At 43.4% G+C, this 18,518-nt stretch overlaps 1 protein-coding gene across 1 annotated transcript; it reads left to right on the top strand.

Moving 5' to 3' along the window:
- The first annotated feature begins 354 nt into the window (after positions 1-354).
- inpp4aa (inositol polyphosphate-4-phosphatase type I Aa) lies at positions 355-18,478 on the top strand. The gene is made up of 24 exons (XM_056389961.1): positions 355-662; positions 6,495-6,770; positions 6,876-6,920; positions 7,695-7,813; positions 7,949-8,065; positions 8,186-8,265; positions 8,381-8,498; positions 8,758-8,848; positions 8,973-9,120; positions 9,944-10,074; positions 10,533-10,637; positions 10,751-10,859; positions 10,972-10,989; positions 11,111-11,297; positions 11,843-12,124; positions 12,220-12,367; positions 12,858-12,890; positions 13,553-13,725; positions 13,893-14,016; positions 15,170-15,437; positions 15,540-15,637; positions 15,740-15,852; positions 15,932-16,086; positions 16,167-18,478. The coding sequence occupies exons 2-24, from the start codon at positions 6,671-6,673 to the stop codon at positions 16,297-16,299; spliced, it is 2,895 nt and encodes a 964-aa protein (XP_056245936.1). The 5' UTR covers positions 355-662; positions 6,495-6,670; the 3' UTR covers positions 16,300-18,478.
- The last annotated feature ends 40 nt before the right edge of the window (positions 18,479-18,518 follow it).

Here is an 18,518-nt window from a genome sequence, read left to right as displayed (position 1 = left end):
CAAACCTTATCTAATAACTTTGACCTATTATTTCAGACTTTTGACATAATTCTGAATTTTTTAAGTCAAAATGTTGACTAAGTATTTCATCATTTTGACTTGTAGTGACTATTCTTATTTTTATCATTTGTAATCGCTCATAACAATTTTGACCTTTCTTATACTGTAGATAGATAGATAGATAGATAGATAGATAGATAGATAGATAGATAGATAGATAGATAGATAGATTTCAATAACCTTCCCCCTAGTATCTCAAAATGATATATTTATGATGAACAACAAACTGTTGACAATATAGACACTCTATTTTTTAATAAAAAGCTGCAAAAGACAAATTCCTAACTTTTTATCCTTATTCCAGGCGCTGTTGTTAACTTATTAAAAGTTTCATTTAACCATGCTTCAACCGTCTCTTTACACTACTCCATCCATTTACAACAGCACGTGAGCTTGTGGTTATTTGTGGTGGTACAGTCGCGTCCCTTCAGACCAGGCAGGCAGCGCCCCCCGGCGGACACAGGCGGACCTGCGGGTATTACGTTGGGCTGTGTCACAGGGAGTCAGGGCGAGTCTTAACTGCAGACATCGTCGAGCGAGAGATCAGGATGCGACCAGGATGCGCATCAATATGAAAAGAAACCATCGCTTCTCTCTTCACGGTATGAGATGTTCATTTTTATTCCCCGTGTTTCGCTCCATCGTCATCATCGTCTCACGGTTTATCGAGGGCGTTTGTTCACTGTGATGGATGCTGCCGTTGAGAGAGAGAGAGAGAGAGAGCAGAATGAGACATGTTTACAGCCACAGACGGATCTCAATTGTCGATTTAGCTGTTTGGGGTTTTTTCGTATATATATAAATATATATATATATATATATATTTATATGTACGTGGCCTGTTTTGAATAGTGTACACCCTGCAGCACCATGCAGCAGCCTCAGTGAATGAGCATCAGCAGATATCATGACGCAATATTTGTTATTGTCCGAGTGTCAGTGAATAAACATGTATCCACACTGAAGTATAATCACAATAGATAGATATAGATTTCCATTGGACAGCTCTGGCCTCTGCCTGTTTATTTCCACGCACCCCGCCAGGCAAGCAGACAGGATGACACCCAGTTTCATGCACAGAAAGCCAAGACAGTGACGAAACAATATGCTACACATTTGTCTTTTTTTAATGCGTCTAATAGTAACGGATGTGTTGCTTTATAAAGCAACGTGACACGCCATCGCAGGCCTTCTTTGATGCTCCCTACAGAGCGTGAAGGATTAGCTTAGATCTGTTGAATCACTGTTTTCACTCTTCTCACAACAGAGGAGGAACCAAAATACACCGAGCTCCTCTATGATTCACTTCTAGCTGTCTCTTGTTTGTCTTTCTCCCTCTTGCACCTGTGTGTGTGTGTGTGTGTGTGTGTGTGTGTGTGTGTGTGTATGTCTAGTGAAGATTTTTGAGGAAGAAATTGAACATCTGCACAGTGTTTTCTTATGTGAAGCCCTGAATGTTCCTCCTGATACCCAAGGATCCACTCACTGTAAAAGAGCTCGTCATCATCATAGTCGTCATCATCCATGGTGTCTTTCTAATGTGTTCATGATGTTACTTCCAGTTGCTGTAGCGTGTGGGGATAATTGTTCTCCACTCGGGAGTAAACTCATCTGCATATTCTCCTCCTCTTTGATCAGTCGGATCAGGGAGCAATTTGTGGATCAGTCTCCTGCTAACAATACAGCCATGTGCCCACGGTGACAGCAGCTGTTTCTTCCTCTAGTAGACGACTGTAGATCAGACTCAAGGGACAGCAGTTCGGCTCGGCTCAGCTCTGGACCGAAACAGGATCAATAGATGGAAATTGAGAAGAACAGCAGGGTTACGGGGGGACAAGAGGAAGGGAGATGGCTGGAGCAACAACAATAAAAAAGGAAGAGGAAAAGGACAGGGTTGATGACAGAGCAGAACAAGGTGAACATGAGGCATTTGGGAGAGATTTAAAGGTACGAGGAGGAGATGAGTTAAAGAAGAGGGTGTCTGAGAGAGAGCCACTGCAGTGCAGCCGGTGCTGACAGCGTCTGCAGGGGGCCAGCTGTGCGCCGCCTGCCTCACTAACTGGGTCATTTTTATCTCCACGCCGCCTCATAGGACTGTCTGCCACGAGGACCCCCTGAATCTCCTGTTGGTCACCACTTCTCGTTTCCTTTCCACATCCACTGTCTTCCCCCTTCCTTTAAAGCTGCAAAACCAAAATACCCCCCCGACCTGTTTAGTGTTATTGAGGTCAGAGGTCGCATACAGAGCAGCAGCTGTGGAGCTGGTCAGAATTCAGCCTCTTGCTCAGCAGCACTTCATCAGTGCGGTTGTTGTGCTGTCATGGGGCTTACATTGTCGCCAAGAGCCACATCCATTACATCCAGGAAAGGCTGAAAGAATTTGTCGATTAATTGATTTGTCTATAGTGAGAAAATTAATCAGCAACTATTTGAACAATCAGTTAGTCGCTTCTCAAGCAAGAATAGCAACTAGGCGATTCTCTGGTTCCAGATTCTCATTTGTGAGAATTTGCTTATTTTCTTTGTATTATATCTTTATAAATTGAGTATTTTGGGGTTACGGTTAGTTTTGGATTACTGGTCGGATAAAACAAGCACTTTGAAAACATCTCCTTGGCCTCTAGGGAGTTATGATCATACAGTTTTCTGAATCTTCTATAGACAAAACAATTAATTGATTAATTGAGTGTATAGTCAGCAGATAAATCACCAATGGCAATACATTTAGTTGTAGAGCTGAGACGATTGTCAATCAATCAGTCAATCAACAGAAAATTAATTTTCTATTTTGTGAAACGTCATTTTTCATGCAAGAGTTTCAGCCAGTCTCTGGTTCCAGCTTCATAGTTGTAAGGATTTTCTGCTTTTCTTTATTTTATATCAATGTAAAATTATTATTTTCTTATTTTGGACTGTTGGCTGAACAATACAACATACTGGGCTTTAGAAAATTGTGATGCGCACTTTTTTTCTATTTTCTGTGAATTTATAGGCCAACCAATTAAACTAATTAATGGAGAAACGAAGAAATGAAGAATAATTGTTATATGCAGCCCTACTCATCCAAAGATATTCAGTTTTTAACCATTTAGAAGAGAGAAAAACAGTAAATCCTCTCATCTGAGAAGCTGGAACCAGAGACCGTTTTAGATTTTTGCCTGATAGATGACTTAAACAATAAAACAATTAGCAAAATGGTCATTTATTAATTCTGTCAGATGATTGATTGGTTATTAGACAAATTATTTGAGCTCCACTCTTGGATGTTTTGTGTGAGCGCATGTACCTGATGAGCGAAATGATGATGATCTGTGGCTCCCTGTCGCCTGGCATTAGATCCACCGTGGGTTTCCTAGAGAGCTTCCCACAGAGCCACAGGCAGTGGAGATTACAGCATGTGAAAAGACAGCTCCCACTGACAGTTACTGCCTCACAGCCTAATGACGCGGAGCATCCATGTTGTAATTGTCATCCGTTTTGGTCTCACTTGAAGCTGCCAAAGCAGAGATTAAACTGGCAAAGATTATCACACTCACACTCTGGATTTTTTACAGATGACTTTAAGTGTTATCTCTGTGTGTGTGTGTGTGTGTGTGTGTGCGCACACACGTGTTACTGGGAGACGTTTTCATTTGTGTGCAGCTTGTGACGTCAATACAGATTCACATGTAAAAATAGACCTCCGTTGCAGAAGTCATTACACATGAATGAACAGTGACACACACACACAGCGTTGTTCTCCCTTTGTCATTGCAGTAGTCAATAAACAGTGTAACCACACACAATTCACTCACAGTACCAGATATTCCTCTCGGTTTGACGTTAAAAGATGTCAGGAGCCAGAATGGACGATGGAGCGGGACAGGCGGAGGAATCTTGACCCGGGAGCCGGTAGGGTGAGGGACATGGAGCAGGGCAGGCAGGAAAACTAGGGAATAACTAGACCGGCGAACAGACAAGGAGCTGGGCGAGGCGGACAGGCAGGGAGGGCTGGAGGCAGAGCTCAGGTTCAGGTTCAGGTTCAGACAAGGTTCAGGCAAATACAAGGAAACTAAAGTTAAAAGACTGAAACAACTTATTACGGCAGTGGTGAGAGGAACAATCTGGCAAAGAGTGAAGAGCCAGGGTCTCTATACTGCAGGTGTGGATTACTGGATAAGCTTCAGGTGCACGGGATGATTGAGAGCAAGAGGAGGACCGGCGGGATTGCCACACCCAGCAGACACACACACACACACACACACACACACACACACACTAGAAAACATAGGGAATGGGGGGGGGGCAGCCTCACCATGATACTCGGTCTACCAGGTCTGTGTTTATTAAGGCTGAACAAAAGGAAGTGACATTTATTCCAGTTGATCACTTTAAGCCAGGGCAAGTGGATATTTGTGACACACACACATACACACACACACACACACACACACAAACGGAAATGTTAACTGAGTCTGACATGTCACAGGAAATTTAAACATTTACCTCTCTGGGCAATTTGAAGCAGTTTTCAGTTCAGGTTAGTCATCAGACCACTTGCTGCATCCCTTTCTCTTCCTCTTAACCTTTCACATTTTGTTCGTGCATCGTTTTGTCCTTTTTTTCCCCCCTCTTCCATGTCTCTGTCCTCCACTCACTGTTCTGTGGCTCATATTTATGCTCAGCTGTAAGCATGAGTGCTGCAGCTCACGTCTCCATCTGTGTCTTCGTCTTTGCACCTCTCCCGTGCTTTGTTCAGAGAATGACACAGGCCGTCGGTGATGTTAATGAAACATATACCTCCCAGTACTGTCCTCCAAGCCCTTGATTCATGTTATATTTAAGGTGTTTTGCATCCTTTTTCACATTTCTTCCTCTCTTTGTTTGCTGAAATATGCATGTTGTGGTCTCCACTGATACCAGACCAAGAAACTGCAGAGAGCAAAATGAGAACGAGGACAATGTGGGGACAAAAATATAGACGGGAACATTATCTTTGACACGGAGAAAGTTATTTGAGAGGCATCTATTGAGAGTCAGAAGATGCTAATTAACAGTTGGGGACATGGAGAGGTGAAGGCCCAGCAGTGGGTACATCTTTTGTCTCTTCCTGTCAGAGCAATAAAGAGAAATTAGATGAGGCCAAAGAGACTCAAACACAGCAGGAACAGAGCGAGGAAATGAATCGAGAGAAGATATAAATGTTTCAGCGGAGCCAAATCTCCTGTGCTGGCACACTTGGCACCGCCTTTGTTTCCCTTCTCTCACTGTTGCATGTAATTTTGGCAGGTGCATATTCAGCGAGGTGACAACATGACCTTGTGCTCAGAGAATGAATATCAAACATGACAGACAAGCGCTCCGCCGGTTTCATTATGAGTTACACCACAAGTACTGACTGTACGTGGTGGAATAAATATAATGGTTACGTGAGAGTGACAGAGCATTATCAGATTGCAGTAAACGAGGCATTGTTTATACTTCTCATCAGGTATGTGTAGGATGTAAACATCAGTGTAAAGGTCTGCGATTTTTACCGTGTGAATCTAGCAGTTTGTTTCAGAGCTGCACATCTTGCTAACAACAAGCCAGATTACCATCAAGTTTTGCATTTATATTCATGACTCCCAGAAGATGATTCCTGGCGATTTTTTGTGCACCTCTGACATTTGTGTCATACCGCTATCACTGGTCAAAATGTCCTGTTTATTATGGACGAATCCATAACGAGTTTTCCACAAAAAAAAATGGCTTCACATTTCCACGAAATTCACTGTTGATATTCATGTTCCCAAGATGATGCATCCTTTCTATATGCTGTTGGTGACCCTCTTAAGAAGAATTTAAGTCAAGGCAATAAAATACTTAGTTTAAAGTTTGGTTTAGGCAGAAATCTGTGTGAGAAGCTAACTGTGAAATAACTGCCTTGCTATGACAAGTTTTTTCTGTCATGTCTGGAGTAGACGATCTTCCTGATCCAAATGATCTTTATGTGTGTCTGTGCATGGGTGCGTATCATTGGTTTGTCTAAAAGTAGAAATTTGTAATCAGCAAGCACAAATAGCATCACGAGATAGAAGGTGTAGAGATTCAGTGTTTCATTTCTTACATGCTGTGTGAAAAGTCACCCCCCCCCCCCCCACAGAAATTTTCCCAGAGGGAAAGGAACAAGTCGAGCGCCAACAGCTACACAACCTTTCATACGATGTTCATATCAGAACAGAGCATCATGGCAAACATCCAACATACACAAGTTATTTCTCACTTTAACCTTATAAATACGAAACAGTTATGTGAGCATCTTTTAAAGGACTAATTACAAGCAGTTGTCTAATTTTGGCAAATTTTTCTGAGCTCAGCTGCCATCTTGATGACAGCAATATCAGTCTATCTCAGCTGTTTCCATGGGGACAGCAGATGATCTTTTCACTGTTTTTCTTGTGTTTTTCTATCAGGTATCTCTTTGACAAGCGTGTGACCGCTCAGATCAACACACGAGGGAAACCAACGTACACACATCTCAAAGAACTGACGTGACGGACGACGTCTGGGTTTGCGTCTGCTCGACATCGTTCTGCTCTACAGCCTCTTTCCTCTGAAATCCAGCCTCACCCCCCCGCGTGAACCCACCATGTCCGGGAAGGAGCGCAGCCCCCGCCATCGGCCATGGTCAGTCTACCGAGCCAACACGTTTGATCTCTCAGCTGAGATGATGGGGCTGGCTCTCTCAGGTAACTAAGTAACTGCTACCATGGTAACCAGTTTACTTCACTCATGATGAAATACCAGGGCATTTAAAAAAAGAGCCTCCTCGCCTCTTTCTCTCTATCCTGCAGGCAACAGTCAGGATCCAGACGAGCCTGTGCTGGAGTTTAGTGTGGGTAAGTTGAGGAGGAAGCTGTAGATACACTGCTGCACATGACAAGTAGATCAAACTGTGTCTGTCCTTCCTTTCAAGGTGGCATGATTGGTAATGGTCAAAATATTTAACTTACTTGTACACCTCACAAATCACATGAAAAGAACAAAAGCAACAATAGATTGATTCCAGTAATTACAGTGTCTGAGTGTCCAAAGTCTCCGCTCCATTGTCGTGCTGTTGTTGTCGAAAAACAAATTCTAAACACAGCAATGAGCCACACCGTGCCACCAAATGTGTATTATTCCACGGCTAAAAATAGTTCCCACTAAATGCACTATGTACTGTTAGAGTAATGTTTGGTAAAAAAAAACTAAAGTGCCCAGGTGTTAAAGGAACTTTCTAAGCCTTTTTTTACAGTGAGTGAAATTGTATCGACCAATTGGATTGGATCCACTGATCAATACATTAGCAACGGCACTAATATTAACCAATGACTATGTGTAAAAGTGTTGCTCGTGACAAACTTAGACTTATCATCCAACAAATTTGATGCTGCTCTAATGGATGAAGGGTGATGTGTCTCGTCAGTGATTGGCTCAGTGGCTAAAGTACGTGTCGTATCATTTGTGTTTAGTTTTTATTCAATGAAAACATTTCTGTAAACAACTGATGCTCATCAAGTACTAACAACTCAGAAATACTGTATTACATTCCCCCCATGGCCGAGGATTAGTGACCATCCCACTAGTAAATCCAACAGTTTGTAATCTCTTCCTGTGTTTATGTGTTGCAGCCTGCAGTGAACTGGTTACTCCGTCTCTGGATCGTAAGCCAACCAGCTTTGTGGCCGTCAGCTGCACCACCCCTCCCCAGGCCTTCTGGACCAAGCATGCTCAGACTGAAATCATTGAGGTGCACCATTGCTTACTTGCTTGCCCTTCCTTCCTGCCTGATATTGGAGACTTCAAAACTGTTTCATCCCTCTCTCTCTCTCTCTCTCTCTCTCTCTCTCTCTCTCTCTCTCTCTCTCTGTCTTTTTTTCTACAGGGTACCAGTAACCCTATCTTCCTGAGCAGTATAGCGTTCTTTCAGGACTCTCTGATCACTCAGCAGACTCAGGTCAAGCTTTCTGTCTATGATGTGAAGGACCGCTCGCAGGGCACGGTACGACCAAAGCCCAGTACTAATTCCTTACAAAACCACTTGACTCCTCTGCCTTTAAATTCCCTGTTAGGAAATGATTATTATTTCAATCCTTTGTGTGTATGTGTTTTTATGTGATAGATGTACATGCTTGGTTCGTCCATGTTTTCGGTGAAGGAGCTGCTGCAGGACAAACACCACAGACTGCACCTGGCTCTCAGGTAACAGGCAGAATATACAGTGACACACGGAGCCAGTTTCCTCTGTAAATGACAAATTGATATTGATTGCATGCTGGATGTAGGGTTTAATTCACTTGATGTCTCCGTGTGCCAGGTCAGCGGAGAATGAGCGTGTGGGCAACATCACAGTCATTGCCTGGCAGATAGAGGAGAAGCGCGAGCAGAGAGCTCCTGTTGCAAGATTACAGAGAGGAGACACTGTTAATGGAAGGGTGAGTGGCATAGGCAGAGCCCAGAATCTCACATGAAGTTTATAATATAATTTCAACTTTCTGTCATTTCCTCTCAGTCTCCCTGACTGGACCAGCAATTCAGTGGAGCTCATTTACTAAATAACCAGTTATAGGTCGCCCGACAACTTGCAGAGCATTCGGGGTTGACGCAAAACACTTCATGGTTTGTGTGTGTGTGTGTGTGTGTGTGTGTGTCTGTGTGTGTGTGTGTGTGTGTGTGCGTGTGTGTGTGTTTCAGATGGTTCTCCCTGTTGATGAAAGCCTGACTGAATCCATGGGTATTAAATCCAAGTCTTCATCTCTGTGTAAAGATCCACTGCTGAAGGCGGGTGAGTGTCCACAAATCTTATCCTCCTGTTGTGACTGTGTCAGTGTTTAGTCACAGGTGACATCTGGATTGCCAGCTGTGTCACAGCGATTCACACCTGCGAAAACACGTTCTATCTGCTTCAGTGTTCGGAGGTGTCATGTCGCGGACGTACCGTTTCCCCACCACGGACGGCAACCACCTGCGTATCCTGGAGCAGATGGCAGAGAGCGCGCTCTCCCTACACATTCCTCGACAGTTCGTCAAACTGCTCCTGGAGGAAGATGCTGTCAGGTAACGACTGAATATCGTTAAACTATATATACTACTACTATACTTTTGTTGTGCAAGAATATTGTGTTATAATTATATATATGATGTAATTATATTTTTTTCTTGTACCCCCCTTTGAATTTGACTTAACAAAACTGCTTGACTTGAACTCATGTCATACCCTCAACCATGGTCCTGCCCTTCACAGCCTAGTCCTGTCACAGGCTGCAAATAAGATGCAAGCAGCTTAATCAAAGTGATGCTCGCACCTCAGATTGTTTCGTGTGAACAGTAGTTAGCAGCCTGAAGAGGCAGGTGGCGGCTGTGGTTCACAAGGTAGAGCAGGTTGTTCAGTAATCGCACAGTTGGTGGTTTGATCCCCAGCTTCTCTTCCCACATGTCAAAGTGTCCTCGGGCAAAACACTGAACTCAAAACTGCTAGCTGCTTGCATGGTAGCAAGCTAAGCAACACACTACTGTACAGACTGTACATTTGTTTTTAAGCCCTAATGTAATCAGAAAAGTATGACATGACTTTTAGGACCATTTTGTATGAGTGCATGTATGTATCAAGAGGAAGGTGTGTTATTCAATGACATGAACAGTATCCCTTGTGTGCTCTATTATAGTATCTTCATCATATGGTCAAAGCAACATAATGGTTACAACTCCCACCACGGTCATTTTCTTAATGGCTGGCTGTAATTGTAATGTAATATGAGGAGCTGGAAATGCTCAACTGTTGTGTTTATTGCAGAAACCTTAATTGTTGCACAAACGAGATGTGAGATCATCAGTGCATCAGCGGGATGTCTTGATCATTAACGGCCTTTGTGCTGCACAGGGTGTGCGAGCTGGAGGAACTGGGTGAGCTGTCTCCATGTTGGGAAAACCTCAGGAGGCAGATCATCACTCAGTACCAGACCATCATCCTCACCTACCAGGAGACCATAAGTGACCTGCACGAATATAAAGGTAAGAACCACAAACTGTGAATCATGTCATTTAACGAGGCACATGCCAAAACTAAGGCGGGGCAATATGGAGAAACAAATTTTTTCATCATTATAATCAATTTATCGGAACATTATAAATTTTTTGGGTGTTCGTTTGCAAGATAGTTAAGCAAGCTGTACAAACTCTGAGTTTAAAATATAACAGCATTTGTCAGAAATAAAAGGGTCCAATGAAAAAAATCTGTTATCGACCATTCATCTCTTCTTTTCAGTCTGTCTCTCACTATTCACATAAAGTCATGGAGGTGCACTACGAAATACTTAGTAACAAAAGTGACAAAAAAATAAGTTGAAATACTGAAAAATAAAAAAGCTTGATGTATTTTAATGTGATGTAAAAAAAGAAATAAAAATCACATCAGGACTTGTCTGTTCCCCCATGATATAAAGACACAGATCACCTCTGTTCCCTCTCAGGTCCTTCATTTAAATCGAGCACCTTGAAAGCTGAGAGGAAGTTGGAGTTCATTCCCACCAACCTGCACATCCAGAGGATGAGAGTACAGGGAGAGTCTGGTTATGGTAGGTGCTCGTGCAGGCACGTTTATTCATGTCCAAATCTTTAATAACGCTGTTTATCCAGTATCTTATTCCATCCCCTTCATCATCATTATTGTCCTCTGTCCTCCAACCAGACCGGACATATGATGTTGTGACCATCGGTGCTCCCGCAGCACATCATCAAGGCTTTAAAGGCTGCGGCCTCCGAAATCTGCTGCACAAGCTCGAGGAGGCGAGGAAGCAGTGAGTACAGGCTTTTTGTGCTTTGAGTGTCATGGTGGTGTTGGATTTGAAGTGAAGTGTTTCATTACTCTTTCTCTTTTTTTTTTCTTTTTTTTCACCTTTCGTGATTCAGCACTTACGAGGAGGAGAGGTGAGATTACGTGAAGTGTCTTAAAAGTTGCTTGTTTGTGTGTGTGTGTTTGTTCTTCGCTGTGTAAACCACACTTGTTCCACAGTTTATTTTCTGTTTTCTATCTCCGTCACACCCAAAGCTCTGCTGGCTCTGGCCCTAAAGGTCTGGCGTACCAGCCTCAGGATGTTGTGAAAGCGAAGGAGATGATTGGTCAAATTAACACTCTGAAGACGCAGGTGTGCTACTACAACGAGCGTCTGTCACGAGCTGCCAAAGATCGCTCAGCCAACGCTCTGGAGAGGACGCTGGCCATCCTGACAGAGAAGGTGAGACAGACTCAGAGGAGCTGGAGGGAAAGTTTCTGCTCTGTTTCATCTCACGACACTGTGTCCTCTTTCTTTCACTCTCTCCTCTCCTGCTGGCTCTCACTGATCCATCGACTGCTTCTCTTATTGTGTGGATACGAACAACACGTTCCTACAGACGATACAACAGATAAAACTGTATATTTGCAATTCAGCATCGCCAGCAAACCCCTGAGTCACAGAAACAATCACAGACCAAAATTAATAAATCGCTTTCATTTAAATTTTATGGTCCCACTGATTCGGTTTTTAATTATATTTGTTGTATCACGGTGTAAAGAAAAATACATTTCCCCCGACTAACAAAAAGGAAACTCTTTACCTGCAGCTAGCAGAAAATGAAATTGTAATCTCAAGCGTTTTCACCCTAATTTTTAATGTCATGGTTTATGAACTTTAAAGAGCATTCTTTGCTCAGAGCTACTTCACCTACCTGCAATAAAACAACATTTTTACAGCTTTGTCTTCTCCCTCTCCCTCCATCGTCCCCCCTTCTCCTCCCGCAGACGCGTCAGCTGGTGACCGTGTGCGACTCCAAGCTGCTGTCCACGGCCATCGTCGCCCTGGCGGCCGCCCGCCCGGAGTTCGCTCGGCAAAGCACCCCGTCCCCATCCTCCTCCTCTCTCTCGCCCTCCTCTCGCTCCCCGTCCCGCTCACCGTCTCGTCACCCGACTTCTCCGTCTCGCGCTGCCACCTCACCCTCTCGCCACCGAGCTCCTCCAGAGGGCAGCGAGGGGAGTAAAAACAAGCGGGCCTCCTTGCAGGCAGATTTGCACGAGGAGGAGTGGGTAAGAGAGAGTCCGCCCGCCTCTCTTTCATGTCTGTGTTCATGTGTGTTTGTTTTTTGTATAGGACTCATTTTGGAAAACGTGTCTGTGTGCAGGAGAAGGTTTGGTTAAATGTTGACAAGAGCCTGGAGTGTGTGATCCAGAGGGTGGACAGGCTGCTGCAGCGAGACAAACTCCAGAGTGACAGCAGCTCTGAGGATGTCTTCCTGCTCACCAACGAGCAGCCAAGTAACACTAAGAAAGGTACACACACACACACACACACACACACACACACACACACACACACACGCGCGCGCACACAGAAAGAAGCATCGTCTTTGAATGAGGCACAATCATGCATTCATGTACTGATCTCAAATCCTGTGTACAAAGATTAAAGCATAAAAACAAGGATTTTCCATCAACATCATCATCACCGCAACCATCACGTCATCCTCTATTATCATCACTGTCGTCTCACGTCCACCGCAAAATCAGCAACCGTCATCATCGTCATCCTCTCACCAGACGCCTGCATGCCTCTCCCGTCCAGTCGATCATTTCCGTAGGTACATTCTGGCAATCACTTCAAACTGCTTCTGAAGCAGTTCCACTAGACATTATATTTCTTGTATTTAAAACCGTTTTAAATACAAGAAATATAATGTCTAGTGGAAAGTACAACGTGAAGTTTGTTTTGTTTTATCTAATTTTTTTAAATGTTTTATATATAACTTTGTCTCACTTGTAGAAAGCAGCCCAGATGTGGAAAAGAAGTCCCCAGGTGAGAGCAACGTTTTCCTTTATAAATCAGTGTGTGGCTGTGAAGGAGGATTAAACCCAAACAGCCACTACAATAAAAAATGTCTGAAATGTTAAAATACAGCATTATTAAGTCATGTATTAGTCACATGTCCAAATACAATTGTTGTTTTGTAGTTTTCAAGGATATAAGCATGATTTCATAACAATGAATATCGGGAATTTAAGATCGTGAGTTGAAGAATTGAATTTAGAAACAAATGAAAACACAAAGTTGGGGTCACAGGCGTGGATGCTTGATATGTGATAAGGTCAAATGAAATATAGAATAGGACAAATATATGATATGATATTACATATTTTTCTCATATTTTTGAAAATAAATACATTGAAAGAGAAAAATAGAGCATAATTTCCACCTGGCAATTGCTCTAAAACAAGAATATGAAAAACTGGAAACGTGACAGCTATTTAACTGGTCAATCAATCAATTGATCAATAAATGTTGTTAACACATTTGGATTTCAGTTCTTTTAAATACTTGAAAATCTTTAAATGTAGATGAACTTAACCTTTTATTTTCAGTACCTGTGTGTGTGTGTGTGTGTGTGTGTGTGTGTGTGTGTGTGTGTGTGTGTGTGTGTGTGTGTGAGTCTGTGTTTAACCCGTGTGCTGTGTCGGCAGGCGAGTGGAGCGACGCTCTCTATCCTCTCCTCAGCACGTTGACAGACTGTGTGTCTCTGATGAGTGACAAAGCGAAGAAGGCCATGGTGTTTCTTCTGATGCAGGACAGCGCCCCCACCATCGCCATGAGCCTCACCCTGCAGTACCGCCGCGATGTTGTCTTCTGCCAGACGGTCTGTAGGCCTCTACCCCCCCACCCCCACCCCCACCCCTTCTACCTCTTCTGTCTTTCATACGTGTTTAGTTTGGGAGAATTAACGTGTCATTACACAGCGTGCGTCATATGACACAAAAACATGACAGTTCATCGCTGTGCTGATTCGACTTGTGCTGCTTACAGCTGACAGCTCTGATCTGCGGCTTCATTCTCAAGCTGAGGAACTGTCTGTGTGACTCAGGCTTCCTCAGGCAGCTACACACCATCGGCTTACTGGTGCAGTACGAGGGCCTGCTCAGCACCTACGGTAACTTGAGTCTTTTTCTCTGCATGTAAACTTGTTTGGAAATTTATCAGCGCTGATAGAAAAAAATTCAAGTCATGACCAGTAACCTGTGAACGTTTAAACGTATCGTGTTGCTGGTGCACCATCCACACATAAAAAGCCACACAAAATGAGTAGGACTGCTCGCAGTAAATATTAATATGTGGCGTCTAAATCTCCATTTAGAACTTAAGGCAGGATAGTTGAAATAGACAATACTTTCCAAAAGATTTGGTTAGATATTTCATTTATCAAATTTGGTAAAGATGAAAAGTTATAGGTGAAATTTGTAGAAGGGCTGTAAAATAAAAAAAGGCAGAAACTGGAATGGCTCAGCAGTTCAAGGAGTTATGAACCAAACTGTAAAGTGCTGTTTTTAATGGCGATAAATTGGTGCCATCTGCATTAAATGTGATAATCAGTTCTCCAGCAGAGCAAAACTGCACAAACTCAAGAGGCAGGTGGAAGTTTAAGGGTAATTCATTGTAGATATGGAAATGAGTTCGGATGAAGGGGTAGTAATGCGTTTGAGTGATGATTTGATGGAGCGGGGGCTGGGCGGAGCTGAGCTGGGTGGTGGCAGTGGTGGTGGAGCAGGACAGGCAGACTGGAGCTGGAAACCAAACTGGTAGCAGATGAGGAGTCAGCTGGACATGGCTTTGACAGCAGGAGTCGCAGGTAGCGATGTCCGAGACGCAGGAAAAACAGAGCGTGAGCGTGAGGCCAGAGAAACACGAGGAAAACTGACTTGAGATAAACTAGACAGTTGGCCGGGGTTTATATACTGACGTGGGTGGTGTTGATGTGGATGAGATGATGAGACTCAGCTGTGCAGATGGGTTGTTGGGAGATGAACCAGGCAAACACACCCTGCTCCACACACACACACACACACACACACACACACACACACACACACACACACACACACACACACACACACATACAGGGACAAATAACCCACAGAGGGATGGGGGAAAGACAGAGGGAGAACACAAGAAAAGGGAAGGAAACAACCTTTGTGTTACTTTTCTAAATTATATAATTTCGGTTGCAAATGTTGATTTGTTACCACAGATATCCGTATGAGTTTATATTATCATGAACCTCTGTGCTGACTTCTTGTTTCTTAAAGGGGAGGAACTGGCCATGCTGGAGGATATGAGCGTCGGAGTGATGGACCTGAGAAACGTCACCTTTAAAGTTACCCAGGCAACTTCAGGTTTCGCCCCGGACATGTTGCCGGTGATCACAGGAAACAGGAACGGCTTCAACGTCAGGGTTCCAATGCCCGGAGCGATGTTTGACACGCTGCCACGAGAGATTCAGAACGGGATGCTGCTGCGTGTGCAGCCCGTCCTGTTCAACGTGGGGATCAACGAACAGCAGACGCTGGCTGAGAAGTGAGTCACTGAGACGGGAGGAAAGGAAAGGTTGAGGACAGAAAAATTGGGGTGGAAAAAAACACCTCCCTCCTTCAACTCTAATATCGTATATGTTTCCAGGTTTGGAGATACGTCACTGCAAGAAGTGATCAACATTGAGAGCATGACTCGCCTCAGCTCATACTACGACCAGTTTAAGGAAGTCCTGCCAGAAGACTGTGAGTCTGCGTACATACAACTCACCATTATCAGAAAGAAAAATGTTTTTTTCTTTTGCATGTTTCACTCACCTCGTCATTCCTCCTCTGTTTCCTCCTCAGGCCTCCCTCGCTCCCGCAGCACCACCAGTCTGCCTGAGCTGCTCAAACTGCTGAGCCAGAATGTGAACGCCAAGAAAAACAAGAACGTGGAGATTCTGTGGCAGGCGGCTGAGGTAAACTTGCTTTTCATTTGTCTTCACATTTAAAAAGCTCTGTTTTTTCTCTTCTAATCTCCTTCTCTAAACCTTAAAGGCATGTCGCCGCCTGAACGGCGTACGTTTCACCAGCTGTAAGAGCGCCAAGGACCGCACGGCCATGTCTTTGACCTTGGAGCAGTGTCAGATCCTGCAACAGGAGCATGGCCTGGCCCCACAAGTCTTCTACCAGGCTTTGGACTGTATGCGCAGGTCAGTCCCTGCACCAAATCTCTTTAGAAAAGTAATGTATTTGCCGAAGTAACCGATGCTTCACTTCTGTTTCTCCACAGTGAGGGCTGCAGGAGAGAGAACACCATGAAGAATGTGGGATGTCGTAAATACGCCTTTAACGCTCTTCAGCTCAAAGCCTTCCCCAGACAATATCGCCCTCCTGAGGGGACGTACGGGAAGGTTGAGACCTAAGCGGACACTTCTATCTGGAGGAAACCAAAAGACTGAAGGGGATAATGATGATGGCACCACACAAAGAAAAACACCAACACTATCTGGAACAACAGCCCTTTGTTTTGTGCTTAGTCACTGTTAAGATGATTAATGTCCAAGTGCCAGTGCTACTGTAGATAGTTTTATAGCAGTTTCCTCTCTCCTCTCAGTAGTACTAGAACGACACAGTTTTCACAGCCACTTCACAGCCAAAAAACAGTAGAGACATGGCTTTCTGTGTTACGTTGTAGCCGGTATGCAGACACCACCGTTGGCTGCTGCACCAGTAGTAGCAGCAGTAGCAGGAAGCGAGCGGCCACTCTGGATTTCAGTCATTTTAACTTCCCTAGATATAAGATATATCTATACATATCCAAGCTGCTTTTATTTGATGGTATCAGTTTGTCAGTTACAGGATAAGGCGGGTGATAGTGTATATTTTTCTTGTTGTCAACAAATCCCACGCAAAGCGAGAGCAAACCAACAGTGAATTTATCCAAAAGTTTATCCAAAGCCTGATATAGCTCATCTGTTCCACAGACCTCCACTGTTGTCCACTGCCTATTCAAAAACACACCAATGAGCCACATTCCTGCATTGGCACGCTGAGTCAGTCCCACCATCCTTCTGCAATAAAAACTCACCAGCAGACCAAATGTGTATGAATCCACCCATGAAAATAGTCCCCAAAGAATTTACCCCTGTTTGAGCAACACTTGTTTTATTAACTACAGTGCCCAGCTGAAAATTGCAGGAAAAAATGAGAATATATTTGGGGACTAGTTTTTAAGGTTTAATTCTTCAGTAGGAACCAATCAGCCTGAGAGGGTACAGAGGTCAGAGAGCATTGAGAAGCAGACTAACGCATATTATTTTTTATTCTTTCCATGGCATTTGTTTACAACAAAAAAGATCTAAAATAACGCCAGCCTCATTCTTTAAGGCTACATTAGGCAAAACGTTGATGCAGAATTCGCTCATTCTCAGCCTAAATAACAAAGTGGGGCTATGCTGAGATCACCAAATATCTTTCCTTGATCTTCTTTGTCAAGTTCTACAAACAGCCCTATAGAACGAGCCAAATCAGAGACGATATAAAAACAATGTAACCTCCTTTCTGCCATTTGTAGTTTTGCCTACAGCTGCCTAATGTAGCTTTAAATCCAAAGAAGGCAACAGAGCAGACTCTCAGCTTTATCAAAACCTTTGTCTTTGCCTGTTAAGATATTTCTCTGGACCTAAACCGCACTGCACTGTTAAAGTCAAATCACTTATTCGATTTATTTCAGTGCTTTTAGCCTGCTGTCTGCTGTTTCACTCCCACTGTCTCTCATCTTTCTTCTTTAATCACATAAACATTCAACACAGTATCTCTCTCTACAACAAGCACAGATCTTACATATATTACATATATGACACTACTCACAGGCATTTGTAATACAATGACATGATTTCTGAGGTTCTTCTGAAACTGGTTCACTAATCGCGGGCTTGAGAAGTGGTGCATCACATTATTCTGTAATTCTAACATGACATATCGACATAAACAGATATTTAGGACATTTCTGCAGGTTGTGTGCAGCACAGTAATGGTTCGTTAGGCCTTCAAACTTGGGTTTTTATTTTCTTCTAATTGTGTGTTTTCAGTTTTAAAGCACTCACTTGAATTATGCAGATAAAAACTTTATTAATTTAACCTGCATGAAGATTAACAAGACCCTACTGCCGACTATTGCAGTTGCATTCTTTTGCAGTTAAGAGTACGAATGAGCACTTGATAAATGTTTTTAGACTGAAGTGAAGTAATGCATATTGCATTATTGTACTGACCATCAACAACACCCCTTCTGTTGTCAGTTTACCAGCTACAGGCTCCAATGTACCTTATTGTACAGAACTTATAGAGACAGTGGATTTTATTTTAAAGATGTTATTTTGCTTACAGGTATTTATGTTGATATGGCTGCTGTTCTCAAATGCTGTTCTAGTTTTATCCATTGTTATTGAGTAAGTTATGACCTTGTTCTGATCAGTTGTACGTGCACACAGGTTGGACAGGGGAGCTTGGGAGACACATGCACCCCCACAGAGGTATGAACTGAAACTGGAAAATGAATAAAAGCTTGTCGATGCCAATGTAGTGTGCCAGTGAATTACATGAGACATTGTGGTTTGTGAATCGAGCTCAAATGAAGCTC

Source organism: Seriola aureovittata, chromosome 11, assembly GCF_021018895.1.
Source record: "Seriola aureovittata isolate HTS-2021-v1 ecotype China chromosome 11, ASM2101889v1, whole genome shotgun sequence".
NCBI lineage: Eukaryota > Metazoa > Chordata > Actinopteri > Carangiformes > Carangidae > Seriola > Seriola aureovittata.
Note: the sequence above shows the minus strand (reverse complement) of the source record. Positions and strands in the feature narration are given on the sequence as shown.